The 20,975-nt window shown below is 43.7% G+C and overlaps 2 protein-coding genes across 3 annotated transcripts; one reads left to right on the top strand and one right to left on the bottom strand.

The window, feature by feature from the left end:
• Positions 1-932: 932 nt before the first annotated feature.
• Positions 933-8,125, bottom strand: LOC118313007 (mitoferrin-2). The gene is made up of 4 exons (XM_035638152.2): positions 7,634-8,125; positions 3,876-4,104; positions 3,720-3,776; positions 933-3,362 (listed from the first exon to the last, which is right to left on the bottom strand). The coding sequence occupies exons 1-4, from the start codon at positions 7,973-7,975 to the stop codon at positions 2,779-2,781; spliced, it is 1,212 nt and encodes a 403-aa protein (XP_035494045.2). The 5' UTR covers positions 7,976-8,125; the 3' UTR covers positions 933-2,778.
• Positions 8,126-9,858: 1,733 nt separating this feature from the next.
• Positions 9,859-19,486, top strand: LOC118313006 (ectonucleoside triphosphate diphosphohydrolase 7-like). Of its 2 annotated transcripts, none has more exons than XM_035638151.2 (14): positions 9,859-10,059; positions 11,901-12,007; positions 12,137-12,322; positions 13,257-13,462; positions 14,278-14,428; positions 14,683-14,786; positions 15,274-15,333; positions 15,465-15,610; positions 15,723-15,889; positions 16,411-16,612; positions 16,713-16,832; positions 16,941-17,026; positions 17,634-17,795; positions 17,936-19,486. In XM_035638151.2, the coding sequence occupies exons 2-14, from the start codon at positions 12,000-12,002 to the stop codon at positions 18,150-18,152; spliced, it is 1,815 nt and encodes a 604-aa protein (XP_035494044.1). In that variant the 5' UTR covers positions 9,859-10,059; positions 11,901-11,999; the 3' UTR covers positions 18,153-19,486. The 2 variants fall into 2 exon arrangements, with proteins under 2 accessions (XP_035494044.1, XP_035494043.1); XM_035638150.2 differs by having other exon boundaries at positions 9,860-10,059; positions 15,462-15,610.
• The last annotated feature ends 1,489 nt before the right edge of the window (positions 19,487-20,975 follow it).

Raw genomic sequence — 20,975 nt, forward strand, 5'->3', positions numbered from 1 at the left:
ACACACGTTTGCTGAGCACATGGTTATATTATTAATTCCATCCTAATAACTAATACTTACCATGTTGGGAGTGTGATCCAGACAATTGCAGCAGAACTGATTTACATGATATTACTGTATGTGTAATATTAACAGAGTACCAATGATTCATTTTTAAAAAATATAAATAAAGTTATGATTATCTTCAATATTGGGATATCGTGAGTCAGGAATACTCTGTAATAGAGTCAGTTGGGTCTTTAGAAAAAAAATGAACAACGAAAATGTGATAGTTCTCCAATAATATGCTGCCATAGTTTAAAACAAACCCACCGTGTTGATTTGCCCGATCGATATGGATTTCTGGGACAAAGTGCAGATATAAGAGAGTAAAATATACATTCCCCATATCGATATATTGGCCGAAATACATATATATATATATATATAAAAAATTGGCAAAGATTCCTAAGATGTTATCATTAACTTAAAATGGAAATGTAATTGAGGCTCGATATTTTACAGTTTAACCATAAGATTTGCTATAAATACCTGTAATTAAAAACAGAAAACAAATATATACAACTTGGATTTAGAAAATAAACTTGCCCCCCATCTCCAATAGTGTTGAGTCTGTGACTCGTATTTCCCCATTTATAGAATAAAAAACAAAATGTATCTAAACGAGAAAATAATCGACAGATTAATCCATAATGAAAATTATCGTTGGTTGCAGCGCTACAAATAACGCTTCAGAATTTCCAAATTCCAAGACGAACCCACCGTGTCTAAAGCTGTTACGGTAAAAAAAGAAGAAGAACTCCCACCTCTCCTGCTCTGGAAGGAAGTCCGACCCGCCGGGATCCCTCTCGTCGTGGGACTTTTCTCCTAGTTGCATGTTGCTGAAAGAAATCGAGGAAGAGAGAAAAGAAAAGAAACGACAGGCAGACGGATTTGAAATTGTGTCAGCGCTTGATGAGCCAGCACCAAGAGAAGACCCTGCTTCTGCGAGGAGCTGCCGTAGCCACTTTTATTTACAATTCACAAAATACAGGTGTTCAAGCATTTTCACATTGTCCTCCGACAACAACCCCCCCCCCCCCCCCGTCTGTCTGTCTGCCCTCGGTCCTTTGGTTTCATCCAATGTTGAAACTTGGATTAACATGAGGACCACTCCACAATATCATTTAAAATAAAATACTTGTTTTATCCCCCCCCAAGAAACACACCCAACATGGCGCGTGTGAATTGAATCCAGGTCATAATCCAGGTTTTCCTTTTGGTTTCCATCCAGATGAGGATTTTATGTGCGTTCTTCAAAAACCTGCTCATTTTTTCTTCCTTTCTTTTTTTTTTTTTTTTGACAACAGTCTTGAAACAAGTCGGCTCCAATACATAACTGGTTAGAGTTCATCTATATTTACCCATATTTATATTTATATATATTAGGTACATTATATCATATCCTGATTTATGGCTTCAAAACACAATATCATCTCTGTAACTGATCATCCGCTTGTAGCAGTTGTGCGTTAGATGCAGGGCGGCTAACAGAAGGCGTGTCGTAGATTCTCTAGCCTCCGTAACTATGTCAACATTTACTTCTTTTTTTTTCTTCCCTACAATGATAGACGTATTAAGTGCTACGCTGTCGTGCGGAAAACAAAGAAATCAATATCATAATACATTTTTCATTACGTCTGAGAGCACTACGGAAAAAAACGCTCCTTGACGTTGCGTTCAAAGCTAATTTTTTTTTGCGCTGCGACCCAAACAACAACAAAAAAAGTGTGGATGGCAAAGCAAGATTCAGATTCAAGTTATCATTGAATCTGAGGACTTTGTGTGTTTTCCTTTTTTGAAGAAGAACACGGCAGAGTCTGGCTGTGGTTTCACTCCTACGGCCGCGTAACACGCAAAATATAATCTCTAGGCTGAGTGTGTGTGTGTGTGTGTGTGTTTGTTTGTGGGGAATTGAGAATTAATATTTTTTTGTTTCATTCAAATCAAGTCCTCTTTTTACATTTTCTTTATGATCCTTGTTCTGAGTAGAGTTTTTCCCTAAGTACCCTTGCTAAAAACAAAATGGCAGATTCAGTAACATCCATTTGTTTCCCCTGCGTTTCCATTACAATCTCGGAACTCGAAATTACCGCCCATCCGAGTGGGAAATTGCAAAAACCCCCACCACCCCGACTTCTTCCGAGCTCAGAGGTATAATGCAACACAGGATGAGTACAGGGGGTTGAGGTGAGCGCCCCCCTGTGGTCAGAGGGAATACTTGCGGTAACCCACTGTGTACAGTACAGATGTTAAGTATTAGTTTAGGCTCCGCGCTCCGACACGGTGGACTGATGCTACAATTTGAACAAATCGTCGGCAGTGAACGTAAAAACACCTGCAAACAAAAATGTAAAAACTTCTACCTCCGCGTTGTTTTTGTGGAATCCAGTGTTGGAGTTCTGGAAAGGATCGAAACAAAAAAACAGTGTCTGCACTGTCGGTGAAAACTCAAACGGACGAATTCAACTTTTTACTTTTACCGTTATTCTCCACAGATTATTTGCCTTGTGGAAGCAAGAGCAGGGAGTGGAATCAGATTTGAATGGGGGCGGGACCAGGCGTTCTTCTTAAGGACGGGTAATGTGAACCCCACATCTGTTCGTGTCTTCACCTGCTATTAACTGGATCAAACTCAGTAAACTAGATAAACGTCAACTTTTCGACCTTTAAATTCTGTAGTTGTTTTCCCCCAAACCTTCACGTGTTAAGAAGAAACCGACACCGGCTATCAAACATTCATTTGTCCCCGTCGCGGTCTCCGCGCAGCCGTCTCTCGTGCTGCCGCTTGGTGATGATGTATTTGAAGAACTCATACACCGACCAGCTGATGGCCGTGGAGGGCATCTGGTAGATGATCCGGGCTTGGACACCCTTGAAAAAGGCCGGCACGCCTCCCATCCTGTACACAGTCCGAAACGCTTCGCCCAGACCAGAAATGTGGCGGCTGACGGGGGCCGCGGCGGCGGCTGCTCCGCCTGCCGTCGCTGCCTCGGCCTGGATCACGTGAATGGCCTGAGCCTCCTGCGTGTTGAGCAGGGTCTTGCAGACGTCGAGGGGAGTGGTGGCAGCGGCGGCCAGTGCTCCGGCCAGCGCGCCCGACACCACATGGGACGAGGGGTTGTACTGTCTGTGGGGGTTGAGGAGCTCCTGGAGGTACTCGTAGGTCATGAAGTGGAGCGCCTGGAAGGGCACGTTCATGGTCAGCTGCGTGGTGTAGCTGCGGTAGAAGGCGGCCGGGCCCTCGCGCCTCCGCAGCGAGCCTACACAGTCCAACACGCTGCGGTACGGCGAGTTGAACATCTGCATTCGCTGTTTCACAACTGGAAGGAGACGGGAGGGAGAGGGAATTAGATCACCCGGAAACATATTTGAACTGTGAGGAACGGCAGTAAAAACACAAAACGGAAGTAAGTGAGACTATCTCCAAACTTTCTCGATCAGACGTTAAGGCACATTCAATAAAACCCGTTCACTCATCTATACCCGCTACTTCCTGTGCAGACGAGTTTAACAATATGATGGATTCATAAAAAGAGAAAATAGCTGTGGCGCCACCGAGTGTCCGGACGGCAGACGTGCGCCCGCCGACGGATCTTATTGAAAGACTGGAGGTCGGGAGCTCGACAAACAGGAGTCAGGTCGGCGGACATGTCAAGCAAAGAAGTAGAAGGTTTTACCTTCGGCTGGGTTCATGATGGCGTCGTGCAGCACCGTGGCCATGCAGCCCGCCATTCCTGTAGAACAGGGGAGAGAGATGAGGAAGTTAAAGCTGCGACGACTTCTAGGAGATAAACACTTTCACCCCCGACCTAGCAAGGCGGAGACATTCTCACCGTTAGCAAAGTGGCTGTTGGCGCCGGGGTGAATGGCGTCGCTGAGTCGGAACTTGATCTTCTCGTAGCAGGCGAAGTAGAGGGCGTGGGCGGGGCCCGCGCCCACCGCCAGCACGTTCACGCCGCGGATCGGCCGCCACAGGCCCTCGGTCCGCACGATCTGCCGCAGGGCGTCCATCACGTTCCTGTAGCGCGCCCCGGGTTCCGGGTGGAGGCTCTGCATGCGGGTCTGGAGGGACGGGGACAAACGCAGGCATGTTGGTGAATCCCATAATAATCCAGGTTAATATTTCACATGTGGCGGTGGTCAAGACGTCGATCGGAAATGTGTACAATTTTTAAAATATGACGGCAAAGATTGGGAGTTAAAATTTTACGATCACACCAGATGTGGAATCAAACAGGTGAACTCCAGCATGAAAACAAGTTTGTTCCTCTTGAGGGCACAAAGTTTTTTAAATCTTGTTCTAAAGCAAATAAAACTCCTATCAACCACTTTTATCACCTGCAGATCAGCAGCACTGATTGTTAATCAGTCTGTCTGTGTGAGTGAAGCAACAAAAAACCAGAGCAATGAACACAATAAAAAAAACTACAGATTATGATTATGTAATCCCGAAACTTTTCATAAAACGCAACAAGTGACCTGCCCCCCACCTCCTCTCCATACACCCTCCCCTCTGGGGTAAATATTAACATAGGTGGAGGGAGGCCCGGCTGCGTCCTAGGGGTGTTTGAGGATTTTCCTGTTCCTGGTTTCAGGAAAATGTTAACTCGCGTGGAATGTACTCGATCATTTGGTGTGTTTTCTTCTTTCTTTCTTTGTTTCAGTGTTCCTGATCTGGGAACAGGTTTTATTCAAACGAAGCAAAGCGAAGCAGCTTACAGTCGCCATGAAAAAAAGCTTCCTGAATACCTAAGGAGTCATGATCATGTAAATCATGGCCACTGGATATCACTGTATATATTTAATTATAAATCGTGCGCGTTAAGATCAACATCCCTAACCAACATGATTTTACCGACGTCACTGTGACATGGATTTCCTCATCGTTACTGTGATCGTGTAAATCACAAAACTTTTATTCTAACCAAAGTTGGGGCAGGTTGAAAAATGCAACAACGCTGAGATTCCAGTCAGCGGTGTGGGAACATTTAGTTTGCCTTTTGTTTCAGAACCAAAGTTGAAAGTAGGAGCAAGAAATAAATTGACAACTTTGTGGGTGAAAATGTTTCAGCTCAAGGAAGTCGTCTTTGGTATTTGGTTATACTAATGTCCGTAGACGACTTCCTCAATTCTGAGTTTGTGTGGTGTTCGTTTTTTATAAACTTAAGTTTCCTGTTGTTGTCGCCGAGTCTGTCGCACCACAGACCAAACTCAACAGATTCAGTGTTCCTTCCTTTTTCAACCCTGCTTCAGTTCATAGGACTGCAACCAACAACGACTTTGTTTGATTAATAATCTGATTTAGTTTGGACTAACTGACTAAATCTTTTTGGTGAATCAAACGTCAGAAAATTGTGCATACGATCCCCGCAAATTCCCCAAAGCATGGGGCGATTTGAGAAGCTGAAATAAGAGAATTTTAGTTTTATTCAGCTTCATGACATCCAACAAAACTCAATTATTTCGTTTTTCCAATCTGACATCCTGTCGATAATAAGCATAAGGCGGACATTTGGATTTTACCTCAGCATCTCGGTGCATTCCAAGAATGAGTTAGTACAGCACCTCTTTTAATTACCTATAACCACATTTAATCATAGCGATGATGCTGATAGCAATCATCACATTCACCTAGCATAACATGACTAGTAGCAATAACTCAGTGTCTTTGTGTGTATGATTTTTTCTTACCAATACTGCTACTAGAAACTCGGCAAGAGCAGGTTTGCCAAAGAATGCTATGAACTGGAAGAGCTAGTCATCGAGGAATTTGAAATGAATAAGAGCTTTGTTTGATTGACCACTGCTCAGGGGAACCGCAATGGTCTAAAAAGGAGAGCTCAAATAAGTCTAAAATGAATGTCCGCTTGTGTCCTGGTCCAACGGGTGGTTTTCATTTGACACAGAGTCGTTCTTATCTTTGTAGGACTTTTGTTTTTTTTATAATTGCCGTACATAATGTTCCTCTCCGTTTTTGTGCAACAGGAAATGATAAACATTAAAACAGCAGACGTCTCCCAGGGATATTTTTTCCGTTTACCAAGGATGTTCCCGGTTGTCACCGACGGCCACGGCGTGATTTAATTTCGTCCACTTGCGTGTTTGACCTGGAAACGAATAGCGCGCTCGAAACAAAGTGAATTTCGTGCGCACGGTGACAACGTCGCCCCTTTGAATGCGCTCTCATTCCGTCTCTTTTTTCCAGTCTAAGCGTGACACGCAAGTCTTTGCTAGAATTAGATACGTAATGTGCAACTATAACGCGGTGGAGGGTCATGGGCGCCGAGAGGCTGAGGTCAAATTTCAGAGCCATGTTTGAGGAGGGGGGGGCGCAGACACAGCTGTCATATTGCATAACAGTTCCTCTTCACAAATGAAACAGTGGTTATGAGGCCAAAAAGGGTTGAAAAATCACTAGTCATAAAGCAGGTGCATTAAAATAAACAGGGAACCTTTTGTCCATTTTCACATTGATATTTTCGTTGATATCTGGGAAATTCCGGCATACGGTTGAGTAACCGTAAAGACATCCGGTCATGTCATCCGCTTGTGGTTTTTACGCAACGGTAAATTAATACCGACAACTGTGAACGCTGCCCCGCCTCCTGCTGCCAAGTCTGCAGGGCGTTTTAATATCCAGAATATGAATCCATCTGTCGCCTGTTGATCTAGAGACCGATGAACCAGTCCGAGTTAATCATCCACTAGATCCCACCACTTTCCACTTGATCTCTGGCAGTTTAAACCCTCACAGACGCCCCCTACACCCAAGATGACCCTCTCACTATCAACACAAATATGAAAATATGATTCAAACCAACTTCACACCGATGTTCACCTTTTTCTTTTGGTCTGATGAGATGAGGCAACCGATGATCCTTCTTCTTCAAATGCCACACAATCAGCTGATGCTACACATCCCTGTTATCCTTAACCAATAGTCCCAGACAACCAACGTCATAGAGTTGTGTACTAATGAACAATACTGCACATATCAACATCCCCATCGAACTGAAGTCATACGTGGCTTTACCCAATTGAAAACATTGACTGTTTACAAACTCATGCTAAGTTAACAGGATGTGGCATACAGCACCTTCCCCCCTCAGCGTCTTAAAAGACAAGTGTTAAAAAAAGCCAGTTGGATTCTTCGTTTCATATCGCGGCAATAACGACAATGTAAGACATGTCCGATAATGGATGCAGGTTAGCCAAGGAGGGCAACCGCTGCTATAGCTAGCTAGTCAGTCAATATTAGTGTAGCGTGCTAACTAGGGACACAACTGTCAAACGCAATAAGTTGTTAACATCAATGGCAGCATGAAAGATAAAGTGAGGGGAACGCACGCAGCCATTACTCAAGTTTCAAGTTTGACCATGACGTGTTTCGTTCTTTTCGTTTTTTAAAGCTAACGTCCGTTAGCAAACTGACCTCTGTTAGCAAGGTTACCCCCTGTTAGCTTGTAGCCTACTCGAGCTCGGGCTTGTGTTGAGGCCTACGTTTGCACCGGGTTCATTGGACGAGCGGCTGCGGGGCCTGACGTGTTACGAAGTAATGAGTGATGTGATGCATGTATCTCTGAGCCGATACCTTGACACAGTCGACGGGGTACATGAGGCAGTGCTCCATGATGCCAGCCACGGCTCCAGCCAGCATGTGTGTGCCGGTGGTCGCTCCCTGAGGTAGTCCTTCATAATCTATGTCCGGCTCCGCGGAGGTCGGGGTCGGCGCCGCTCGATGCAACACCGGGGCGAAGTCCTGTTCCCCCGGCAATCTCGGCGACAGAGAACCGACAAATCCGCCGGTGGCGTCCAGCAGCCTGCCGCCCAGCCATCGGAACTCTGCCTCGGCTGCAGCGCCCGCCGCGACCCGGCTGTCGACGCCAGGTCTCTCCGCGGACGTTCGCCGGGACACGAAGCCGTCCGCTTCCATTCAAATGATCAACAACAAAAAAAAAGTTAAGTCCCTGGAGTATGGTCAATGCGGGGACTCTGGCGACCCGCCTGTGGATGATGGTGTCTTCCCGGATTTCGCGCGGGTCGCTGCTCCTGCACGGCGGCAGCCAGGCAACATCCGGGAGAGAGGGCGGTCGCCGAGTGGGTTGGTCAGTGAAGTCACGCTTCAGGCTAACGCCGATTGGATGGGATGACTTGTCAATCACGGAGTGTTCCTTCCATTGGTCGACTCGGTCTTTCAATAAGGCGGGCAAAATGAAATGGGCGGGGACTATGAGTCAGTGGGGCGCTGAAGATTGTGTAACATAAGAAATTCGTCCGTGGACGTCACGTGTTTGTTCCGTGCGGGAAGCGGTTTGATCGGGACATCCCGTAATGACAGTACAGTTTAAAGGGACAGTTCAGTGATTTTGAAGTGGGGTTGTACGAGTTACTTATGCATAGTTAATGTGACCTTATGGAGATGGTGATCAGCGTTGTCATTTAATGTAGTGGAGGGGAGGGGACCACTGAAAAAAACTATTTTTCGCCACATTTTGAAATGCTTAAAAATATATATATATTTTTTTTAGGTAATTGAACTATCTCTTTAACATGGCCTCGAAAAAAACAAATACACACCTTTGAAGGTATAATTTTGGGCCCTAAAATATACTGTAGAGTCATAAGGTAAATATCGTATTTAACTTGTCAGCTTATTTACTCGAACGTGTTTTAAAAAAGAGTATAAAATGTATGCGGTGAAATAAACACCATCTATTTCCCTGGCACGGGCAGATTACGACAAAACAGACAGGTCATTTTGTAATTTTGTGGTATCTATATATGGAGAGTAAAGAGTAAAATGTTCTTTCCATAATTACCACACAGATCAATATGAATTGGTTACATTTCTTCCACAATTGACCATCTTATAAAATAAGTATCTAAGAGAGTTGATCAACAATGATACTATATCCCAAATAATTGTTCTGCTGCTCATGGACCTTTGACTTAGTTTGTTTTGTTGGTTTTATTGTGTCGACTGATATTGTAGACAGAATATCTTTTTTAAATATTTACATCTAATAGATACTATACATTTAATAATAACAAAAAAAAGTTAATTCGTCATTGTATTGCGGCTGAACAAAGGGACGAGCGACATTCATAAACTCCAAAGGTTGACAAACCAACTGTGAGATGTTTTCTTTTCTCCACAAGATGGCACATGCTGCCTTCAAGTGTTTTCAAAGTCCCTTCAAATTATGAATATTTCTTGTTTTTCTGATCCAAATTTCTAAAGGTTATAATGTTCCATTCATTCCATTCATTTAGCAGACGCTTTTGTCCAAAGCAACTTACAGCAAGTACATTCAACCGTGAAGATATTACTCAAAAGTGCAAGAATTAATAGAATACATAAACACTCATCAAATAGGCAAAAAACACTTAAAGTGCTCATTTGTAATTAAGTGATTTGTGTGTGTGTGTGTGTGTGTGTCTGTGTGTGTGTGTTGAATATAATAAATTCATGGAGTAAGGTTTTTCACCTTACTTAGTGCAATATAACTAATCATCCTTTGATTTTATGTACACACCGCTGTATTTTTATACTAAATGTTTTCTTTTCTTTTATTCTATTCATTGCCTATTCATTTGCCTATTCATTTGTCTAATACAGTTTATAATATAATATAATATAATATAATATAATATAATGTAATATAATATAATATAATATAATCCAATATAATATAATGTTTTCTTAGCAGATAGTTCACGCTGGCTATCAATTTTCCTACAGCACCTAAACGCAGCAGGCGACCCCTATTGGTCCAAATACATGTATTAGATGACGTAGTCAACGCGTCGGCCGGAAACCGGACGGATTGAGTTTGTTCGCTCATTTCCGGTTCTGCTTGCTCGTCGTCGTCGTTTTAAATTCATCTCATTTCTTCAGGGGGAAAAAATTAAAATAAAAACACTCCGTCGTCTTCACCGCCGGAGGAAAAACAAACAAACAAACATATCTCTCTGAGGGTCTTTTACTGTGTCATGGTGGCGGAAACGCTCCCGTAGGTGAGTGGAGCGTTAGCATATGGTTGAACCGTCACCACTGTTAGCCGGCTAACAGCTGCTGCTCCTGCTACATTTAGCAGATATATTCATAATTAACAAATCGGTGTGTGTAGCTAGCGAGGATTATGTGATAGCAGACATATATGAAACATATTCTGTTCAGCGTCCAACTGTCCTGCGATTCTGTTAGCGTGCAACCGCGTTTAGCTTATATAACCAGGTCATGACAACATATACAGTATCATAAGATAGTATGGAACATGTCTTTCAGGCAGGTATGGAGTTGATAAGAGGAATATCACAAAGTACAGTTGTTGGTTATTTTAAAAGAGTAAGAAGCTGATTTTATTGATGCCTTCAGGGTCAGGGAGTAAGGCTCCCTGACGAGGGAGTGAGGGAGTGAGGGAGTGAAGGAGTGAGGGAGTGAAGGAGTGAGGGAGCGAGGGAGTGAAGGAGCGAGGGAGTGAAGGAGTGAGGGAGCGAGGGAGCGAAGGAGTGAGGGAGTGAAGGAGTGAGGGAGTGAAGGAGTGAGGGAGCGAGGGAGTGAAGGAGCGAGGGAGTGAAGGAGTGAGGGAGCGAGGGAGCGAAGGAGTGAGGGAGCGAAGGAGTGAGGGAGTGAAGGAGTGAGGGAGTGAAGGTGTGATGGAGTGAGGGAGCGAAGGAGCGAAGGACTGAGGGAGTGAAGGACTGAAGGTGTGAAGGACGGAGGGAGTGAAGGACTGAAGGTATGAGGGAGTGAAGGAGTGAGGGAGTGAAGGAGTGAGGGAGTGAAGGTGTGATGGAGTGAGGGAGCGAGGGAGCGAAGGAGTGAAGGACTGAGGGAGTGAAGCAATGAAGGTGTGAAGGACTGAGGGAGTGAAGGACTGAAGGTGTGAAGGACTGAGGGAGTGAAGGACTGAAGGTGTGAGGGAGTGAAGGACTGAGGGAGTGAAGGAATGAAGGTGTGAAGGACTGAGGGAGTGAAGGACTGAGGGAGTGAAGGACTGAAGGTGTGAGGGAGTGAAGGACTGAGGGAGTGAAGGAATGAAGAACTGAAGGAGTGATGGAGTGAGGGTGTGATGGAGTGAGGGAGTGAAGGAGTAATGGAGTGAGGGTGTGAAGGAGTGATGGAGTGAAGGAGTGAGGGAATGAAGGTGTGAGGGAGTGATGGAGTGAAGGAGTGAGGGAGTGAAGGTGTGATGGAGTGAAGGTGTGAGAACTTTTTTTTCTTTTTAAATAAGAAACTTCAATAGGTCAATTGTTTTGTCTTTGATCACCTGTAGAGCTGCAATCGATTAGTAATCCACAACTAAATTCGCCAACTATTTTAATAATCGATTAATCAGTTGAAGTTGTTTCAGTTCAACAAAAAGTCAGAATTCTCTGATTTCAGCTTCTTAAATGTGATTTTTTTCCTTTAGTTTGCTCCTCTGTGACAGTAAACTGAATATCTTTGGTTTGTGGACAAAACAAAGCATCATCTTGGTGGTTTTGGGGAAACATGATTGGTCACTTTTCACAATTTTATGACAGACCAAATAACTAATCGATTAAATCGAGAAAATAATCAACAGATTATGAAAACCGTCGTTAGTTGCAGCCCTATAGTTAGGTGAACTTAATGAACGATAGCACAGCTGAAAGTCGGTTAATCAATTTGGTAAATGACAGGAAGTTAACGGGCTACTATTTTAATTTTCGATTAATCTTTTGGAGTCATTTATAATTTAAAAAATTTAAATTTGTATCCTTATCACAACAGAGTAAACAAAAATACACGTGGAAGTACAATTATGTAAAGTATTTTTACTTTACTTTATTTTTTGTGGTTTATTTAAGAATTTAAGATTCTTTCCTTTCAGGCAGAAGAAAAGTCACAACTCTGGACGGGAACCCGATCAGACTTTAGACGCCATGAGTTGACGGTTGTTGTGTCTTGTAATATTTGCCGACGTGGACTTATGGCAAGGTAATAACCCTAAAAACATCCTCTGATGTTTGACACTTTATAATATCTGACCAAAGTCTCTCTCTGCAGTGTGTGTGGTTGTTTTATTGTTGTTTTATTGTTGTTGTTGTTGTTGTTGTTTCTTCACAGGATAACTGTGTCCTGCCTGCCGGCCTCCTGGTACTGCAGCGTGTCGCTGCTGTCTCTGGGCTGCGCTCCCAGACAGAGGCTGCTGCTGCTGCTGCTGCTCTTCATCGTCTCCACACTGCTCATCCTGGGGACCCACCATCGGCTGCTGTGGGGCCCCCAGCGACGACCCCGGGGACGGGTCAACAAGTGAGTGGATGACAGACACAACGCAAGCCTGATGAAAAAAAATATGGCTCCGTCGAGCTTATGTTCCCAGAAATGTTCAACCTGTGTACGATTTCAAAGTGTCTCTTCTTCCTCTGTGTGAACGTGATGTAATCGTAGCTGCACTGGGAACAGAGCAGCTGATGTGATCAGTTATCAGTTCAGTATCAGTGTCAAAGTGTCCTGAGCTCAGTTCGTGAGACTGAGTCCAGCTGCCGAGGACAGATAAGAAAAAAAAAGATCATCCGTTTGAGTTAAAGCTACAGTGTGTAACATTTAGAAGAACTTATTCCCAGAAATTTAATATATTGTCCATAACTATGTCTTCATATATGTATGATCAACTTTGAATGAGTTAAATATAGTTACGAGGTGGACCCGACGTCCGTGTGAGTCTCCATGTTTCTACGTTGTATTGAATACGGTTGTTGCACAAAACGGTCCAGAATACGTCTCATTTGTGTTGAATTTTCAGACACTGACAGAAACCAGAAATGGAATCAGCGGTGCACCACCATAAAGTGTCCCCTGTCAGTTGCTCAGATGGTTGCGTTTTGCAACTTCACCACCAGAAAATTAAAAAAAAATGACACACTGGGGCTTTAAAGTTATCCTGCAGTTATATTTCCAACTCTACTGCAGCCAATGTTTTTACTAGGGATGCAATTTTTTTCACAGTTTTTCATTTATTTATACAATAACATGTAATCAAAATTTCAATTTGTAAAATATTAAAGTTATGAAAAAGTTGAATAGAAGCTGGGATGTCCTAATCGAGTTGAACGTGTTGAAATGTGGAAGTAGAAGAGGCAAAACAGGCTGAGAAATGTTTTTAAAATAACATATGTTGTGAATAATAAGTCTGCCTCACAGATTTAGCCTCTTATACTTCTGTCCACTCTTTCTACCCCTGCAGGTACCTCTCCATCGCCGAGTCCATGGAGGCCACCGACGTGCTTGACCCGGCCCTGAACTACGGGGTCGTGGTGGACTGCGGCAGCAGCGGCTCCCGGGTCTTTGTGTACTACTGGCCCCCCCACAACGGGAACCCCCACACCCTGTTGGACATCCGCCAGATGAGGGACCGCGACCACAAACCCGTCGTCAAGAAGATCAAACCCGGTGAGCAAAACGAAATAAACCCAATGGGGCGGGGAGTAAAGTCACGGCCACATTTTATGGTCTTGGCAAATTAATATACCTCTCCCTGTCTTTTGTCCTTCTCTGAAAAGATTCCAGTTAAAGCTACAGTGTGTAATATTTAGAAGAACTTATTCACAGACATTAAATATGTTGTCCATAACTTTGTGTTCATATATGTATGGTTGGTTGTGGGTTGCAACTTAACCACCAGATGCCGCCAGAAAATTACACAAAAATTACACACTAGGGCTTTAGCAACCGCAACTAACTGAGCCACTGACAGGGGACACTTTATGGTGGCGCACCGCCGATTCCATTTACGGTTTCCGGCAGGGTCTGAAAATTCCACGCGAATGCGACATATTCTGGACGTTTGTGCAACAACAAGCAACTCACACGGAGGTCGGGTCCACCGCATGTAACTATATTTAACTCTTTCTGAGTTGTTAATACATATATGAACAAATAGTAATGGACAATATATTCAATTTCTGTGAATAAGTTCTTCTAGATATTACACACTGTAGTTTTAAGTGTTTTCCTCTCCATAGTAGCCCATTATAAGGAAAAGGCTTAAAGTGACTTAATGTAGGATATGGTCCATAATTATAGGATTTTGGTTTAGATTTTTTTGACAAATGTAAGAGTTTATGAAGAGACACATCTGAGAGAAATTTGGTGATTATAGTTCGCTGCTTTGGCACATAAAGTGACGTGAAGCCTTTTTTGTGGAAACACGCAGAGACACGTTATCATCTTTTTGCTTAGATTGTGTTCATACGTCGTCCTCTCAGGCATCTCCTCCCTGGCGACGACTCCGACGCAGGCCAGCGACTACCTCCAGCCGCTGCTCGGCTTCGCCGCCGCTCACGTCCCGAGGAGCAAACACAAGGAGACGCCGCTCTACATCCTCTGCACTGCAGGAATGAGGCTGCTGCCAGAGAGGTGGAGGAACTGCAATAACATTTTCAAATGATAGCACTGAATCTATATGTCACATCTGCCTTTATTGGTTCGTTCAGGGAACCTCTGACATTCTAGTTTTGAAGATTCAAACTGTTGAAAAGTCACAGGTTCTTCAATTCAACATTACGACAGTTGTGGTTTTGGCAGAACTATTCACTTTTCTCCAGATCTTGTATATGTTATGATATATATATATATATATATATATTATATGTATATGTATATTTCCATAGGCAGCAGACGGACATCTTGGAGGACCTGGTCACTGATGTTCCCCTGGAGTTTGACTTCCTGTTTTCCAGTTCACATGCTGAGGTCATCTCTGGGAAGCAGGAGGGTAAGGACGGACTTAAAAGTTTGTTTTAATGGTGTCGTAATTATTCGAGCCCGACACCAATATGGATTTTGGGGGGGCTGGCGCTGATATCGATATTTCCAATACCGAGATACAGTATATATACAGTACCAGTCAAAAGTTTGGAAACGCTTTCTTATTCACTTGAATGGAAAAGCGTGTCCAAACTTTTGACTGGTACTGTATTTAAATCTGTCAATGATTCCTAAAAAGTTGTGTCCTTTATGACAAAGAAATGTAATGAGGCTTGATATTTTAGTTTAACCATGAATTAAAAAAAGAAAAGAAAATGCACAACTAAACATAACTCCTATCGGCGGACATTACCGGCCGACATTACCGGCCAACCGATATGTCGGTCGGGCTCTAGTAAATATTGGCCGACACTTTGTAAGATGTTTATTAATTATTACCTGCCTCTTTCACATGTGTTTCCATCATGACGTGTTGTTGTTCTCCCGCTCTAAAGGAGTGTACGCATGGATCGGCATTAACTTTGTGTTGGGCCGCTTCGATCACGCTGATGACGGTGAGTGTGAAGGTGGAGGAAGATTAAGATTTTTGGGTTTTATGAGCCGTTTTTTGTTCCGATGTGAAATATTCCTTTAAACAATAATAATACGTCTCATTTACTGTCCAACCTTCCGTGCCTCTCAGAAGACGCCACGGTGGAAGTGACGACTGGCTCTCAGAACCAGCGGCCAATCAGCCGGCGGCGTACAGTGGGCATCATGGATATGGGCGGAGCCTCTCTGCAGATCGCCTACGAGGTGCCCGGCGCCGTGACCTTCAACTCGCCACAGGAGGTAAGGGGGCGGCGTTGCGAGGCGAGCGAGAGACGAGCGCCACCGCAGGAGCAACCGCGTTCGCTCCTGAACATTGACTCTGGTTGTTATTTGGGTTTTTTTCTCAACCCAGGAGGAGGCGGGGAAGAGCGTCCTCGCAGAGTTCAACCTGGGCTGCGACGTCGAGCGCACGCAGCACTCGTACCGAGTCTACGTCACCACTTTCCTCGGCTTCGGGGGAAACATGGCCAGGCAGAGATACGAGGACCAGCTTGTCAACGCGACGCTCGCCAAGAACAGGTTTCACACATCGTTTACTTTGACTCGTCACACTGGATAATGTGGTTTACTAAAGCAGATCTTGTCACTGGGACGGACAATTTAATGTACGTCATTTTATTTTAATATATTAGATTTATTTATTTTGCTCCACAACCATCCGGCGAGCCCCAGAAATTATCTCACGACCCCAGAGTCACTGGTCTACAGGATCGTATTATAAGTGTTATTACTAAATCAGAACTATATTTCCCACAACCCTCCGTCAGTATTTCCTTTTCTTCATTCCTGTAGAGTCCATCCAGGTGGCACACGATAATAAATTAGTGTTTATTTTTCAGGCCTGGAAATCTGTTGTTTATGCCAATTATACTAATATCTCCAAAACAAATATGGTGATGTGATCGTGTTGCGATGCTCCATCTGATGAAGTCTGCGGTATTTAATAATCTCTGATGATCCACGCTCGAGCCACAGACTCACTGTAACTCCTTTATTCTCAGGTTTTAGTGAAACGGTGTTTCCTTTTTTTGCGTTGCCAGGTTTCTAACCGCGCAAACGGGCTTGAGCGAGGACAAACCGCACCCGGACCCGTGTCTGCCTGTCGGCCTGTCGGACTCGGTCGTCCGGGACAACCGCACTGTTTACCTAAGGGGTCAGGGCGACTGGGCCGGATGTCAGCAGGCGGTGCAGCCCTTCCTGGGCCTCCACAACGGCACCATGTCCCCAGGAGGCGTGTACCAGGTACAGCTACTAATTAAAAACCAGCTTTAGGCTAAACATGGTTTATTCACATGAATAGTCAAAGCCAAAGTCAAATCTTTTCCTTGGCTTTTTTTTTTAGGCTCCCATCAACTACAGCAACAGCGAGTTCTACGGCTTCTCAGAGTTTTATTACTGTACAGAGGACGTGCTGCGGATCGGAGGACGGTACGACAGCGAGAAATATTCCAGAGCCGCCACGGTAACAAGCCAACACGCCGCCACTCGTATATACTTGTACAGGGTCTTTTTTATAAGCAACTAGGCTGAGAAATGTGAATTTTTACAATTTTATTTGTCTGCGCACCAGGACTACTGCTCCACCAAGTGGTCGACGCTACGACAGCGTCTGGACAACCAGCTCTTCGCCCAGCAGGCCGACATCAGCAGACTCAAGTAGGTTTTCATCTCTCTCTGTCTTCACCCGGAGTCTTCGTCAGAGGAAATAACTCTTCTTCACTGTGTGTTGCCTTGATACTGTTGAGAACAGTTTGAGTCTGTCACAAGAATCAATGATGAACAGTGAGAAAACTCTCACTTAACGACAGGCAGCGGTGCAGATCGTCACTTATTACTGGTTCTTTATGGGAAAACTGGTGCTGGTGTAATAAAAACAACGGAAAGAGTGTTACTGCAGATTGTCCATCAGGAGGAGCTGTTCAGTCATTCTCACACTGAAGAGAAGTTTGTCATCAACATTGTGAACTAACTCAAACTATATATATATATATATGTGTGTCTGTATATACTGTATATACATGTATATATGTATATATAAATATTTTATTGGTTCAAATTCTATATATTTGGTTGTGTTTGTGTTTTCTTTTATTTATTTATGATAAAGTTTGTGGAAAAACTAAAATTACAAGCCTCAATTACATTTCTTCGTCATTAAGTTTTGATAATACATACGTATATACACGTGTGGGTGTATATATATATATATATATATTCATCTGTAGCTCTACGAATCATCTCACTGCTCTCGCCCGACCCCCAGGTATCAGTGCTTCAAGTCAGCCTGGATGTACGAGGTGCTGCACTCCGGCTTCCGTTTCCCCGCCGACTACCGGAGTCTGAAGACGGCCCAGCTGGTCTACGACAAGGAGGTCCAGTGGACCCTGGGCGCCATCCTCTACAAAACGCGCTTCCTGCCCCTCAGGTAACTTCGTCGATACCAGGACAGGACCGACTGGGGGTCTTGCCGCTCCTGGTTAATATTTAATAAGGAAATAGAAAATCATCTTCATGTTCAGGATCAGAACGTCTGTTCACTCCCGTCTCCCCCTCCTCCTCCTCCAGGGACCTGCAGCAGGAGACGCTGCGGCAGAGCCACCCCAGCTGGCTGCGCGCCTCCTTCGTCTACAACCACCACCTGTTCTCGCTCTGCATCCTGGTGGTGGTGCTGGCCATCCTGCTCTACATCCTGCGCCTGCGGAGGATCCACCAGCGGGAGCAGCGGCAGACCGACGTCCTGAACCTCCTTTGGGCCGAGGAGGGAGAAGCCCTCCTCCCCTGAGGGACGGGTGAACAACACGTCTGGCTCACTGTTAACCACAAATCCAACACTAGAGAGAGTGTGAGTAAAAGGGAGGGGGGGGGGGTGGATGATAAGGATCCTTAAGTTACTCACCAGCCAACGTGGAGAGGCGGGAATTCTTTTCACGCAAAAAAAAAATCATTGTTTAATGAGCCTGGAATTCAAAAAAACTCCTCTGTCACTTCTTTTGATCGCGCCGCTTCAAGATGTTCTCCTGGTTTCACTTTCTTCTTCTCTTTCTGTATTGAAAAACCATCACCTCCACATTTCAGTTTCTGATCCAGATCCAGTTTCAGGCTTAATGGCGGGTCTGACGGAGAACCTGGACTCAGACGGAGGAGAATTATCTTTTTAACCGTTCGGAGGAAAAAGTTCAGGACTGCAAAAAGATCACTATCCACACGGGACGATCCTAGGAATCATATTTTCTAAATATATATCCCATCAAGCCTTGGCTCTGCATTCACGTCATACTAGATTTTTAATTATTTACTGCGGTGATGAGCATTTTACTTTCGGCTAAAGCCCAAATCATGACATGACCTGATATGCAACCTTCTCTTTTTTTTTGGGCCCAAGTTGCCCAAGTAAAAGTTTTTCAATCCTGAGTGTGGCAACACGGCGTTACCTACGTACTGGGAAATATTAGCATGCTCGTGGTCAGCATGTTAGCTCGGAAGCGCAATGGCACGGTTTTGTCGCGTTTGTTTTATGCAACAACAACAACAACAACAACAACAACAACAACAGCAGCGCCCCCTGTCGCTGCTGGGTTTTCCTGATCTCACCTCCTCGTTTGCGTCCACATTTCTCTCCTGGATCTTTGTTTCCTTCAGGTTTTTTGTGTGGTTTTTTTTTTTTACAAGTTCATGTGACTTTCATGTCTTGATCCTGGCGACAAGTGTCACATATGAGCCTGATGCTTTCTAGGACAAATGAAGCAAAGATGAAGAAGCTGTTGCTCAACTGGGAAAACGGCTTCAACGAAACTCGTTGCTCACGACCACCACGAGCAGCCGAAGCCTCCACAGCCCCAACAAACTGATTATCCGAGATACTGTTTGCATATTCACGGTTCCTTCGGGTTGCCCTTTGATACTTGAATGCCGCGGTCGTCCCGCCAACGCCGTCCAGCCCAGATTCATATCCGCACAAAGACCCCGGAGGTCTGATTTTTGAGGCAAACGCCACCTCAACTGGACTAAAGGGAGGAATCTGGTTTTGGGACAAGATGGCCGCCGAGGGCACGACAGGGAAAATACGAAATCTCAATATGCGTTGGCGGTTTTCAAAATGAACTATTTTAAAAGCCATTTCTGAGGGGAAAAGTCTTTTCCCCCTCTATTTTAATTCTGTTTTCACATTGACTGTATTTCACAGCTGTAAACGAAGCCACTGTTTGAGTCGCTTTGTTGTTTATTTTTTATTTCCAGTGAGTCTTCGCGTCATGTGACTCTCACAGCTGTGCGACAACCATGACAATGTGAGTACGTGTCCGATTAGCAAACTGCTGAAACTTCCTGAGGAGTTGAATAATGTGTCGATCCCACAGTGGGAGATTGTGTTTTTATTTCTACGTCCAAAAGACGATTTGCAATTCATTTGTATGGCTTTCAGTCAGAGGGACGACGATGGCGACGACTCCACTGTTGTGAAATGTGACCTGTACTTCGGTGTGAATGTTCGATTGTTTGTTGAAATGTTCAAACGTGATTCCACTCGTTCTTTCTTTCGTTCTCCGCTCGTCCGGACAAAGTTCAGTGACGCGACCTCGTCAAACCTCCAGCGTGAAGTTTACGACCTCGGTTTCCCCACACCTGAACCTGTCAGACTACCACGGGAGTTTTACGGCCACGTTGAGGGGGAAAAAATAAGTGTGAGTCCGATAATAAAGTCTTGATTTTACTAGAACAAAAGTCCTGACAACAGCTTGTCAGCAACTTCTGTCTAACTGACAACAGGAACGTTAACGTCACGTTGTCATATGTTAAAACGTTCATAAAACGCTTTCGCTCGTTGACCTAAACTGAAGCTTTACAAAGTTTCTCCACGTTCCTCATTTTAACACATGGGACTGATCTTCTGACACTTCTCCACCACAATAACACAGAGGCCAAATTTGCGCTCTATATTCTCAAAATATTTCGACTTTGATCTTGTAAATTTACGACTTTAGTGTTATAATATTCCCACTTTGTCTCTCGTCATAATTAATTTTATCCTCGTAAATTTTTCGTATTTATTCTCATAATATTATGACTTTCTTTCTTGCAACATTGTGACTTTTTTCCTGTAATAATTTGTCTTTATTCTCATAATATTATAAGTTTTTCCTTGTAATAGTACGACTTTACTCTCAAAATATTTTAAATTTATTATTGTAAAATAACAACTTTGTTCTGAAGATATCATGACCCTTTTTCTTGCAATATTATTACTTTTTTTAAATAGTACGACTATTCTCAAAATATTTCAACTTTATTCTTGTAAAATGATGACTTTACTGTCATAATATTTTGACTTTACCCTTGTAAATTGTTCAACTTTATTCTCATAATATTATGACTTTTACTCTTGTAATATTACGACTTTATTCTCAAAATATTTCGAATTTATTCTTGTCAAATTACGACTTTATTCTCGTAATATTTTGACTTTATTCTCATATATTTACGACTTTATTCTCGTAATATTTTGACCTTATTCTCATATATTTAAGACTTTATTCTTGTTAAATTATGACTTTACTGTCAGAATATTCCGACTTTATTCTCGTAAATAATTTGTCTTTATTTTCATAAT

The sequence above is a fragment of the Scophthalmus maximus genome, chromosome 8, assembly GCF_022379125.1.
Source record: "Scophthalmus maximus strain ysfricsl-2021 chromosome 8, ASM2237912v1, whole genome shotgun sequence".
In the NCBI taxonomy this organism is placed as follows: Eukaryota; Metazoa; Chordata; class Actinopteri; order Pleuronectiformes; family Scophthalmidae; genus Scophthalmus; species Scophthalmus maximus.

What these genes read in the sequence shown, in the direction of transcription:
- LOC118313006 (XM_035638150.2), top strand. An exon ending in CCCCGGGGACGGGTCAACAA is followed by an intron (nt 12,323 to 13,256) that starts GTGAGTGGATGA and finishes CTACCCCTGCAG; the next exon opens with GTACCTCTCCATCGCCGAGT. An exon ending in ACGCGCTTCCTGCCCCTCAG is followed by an intron (nt 17,796 to 17,935) that starts GTAACTTCGTCG and finishes CTCCTCCTCCAG; the next exon opens with GGACCTGCAGCAGGAGACGC.
- LOC118313007 (XM_035638152.2), bottom strand. Translation starts at nt 7,975, where the DNA reads ATGGAAGCGGACGGCTTCGTGTCCCGGCGAACGTCCGCGGAGAGACCT. An exon ending in ACCCCGTCGACTGTGTCAAG is followed by an intron (nt 4,105 to 7,633) that starts GTATCGGCTCAG and finishes CCGTCCCTCCAG; the next exon opens with ACCCGCATGCAGAGCCTCCA. An exon ending in CATCATGAACCCAGCCGAAG is followed by an intron (nt 3,363 to 3,719) that starts GTAAAACCTTCT and finishes GTCTCCTTCCAG; the next exon opens with TTGTGAAACAGCGAATGCAG.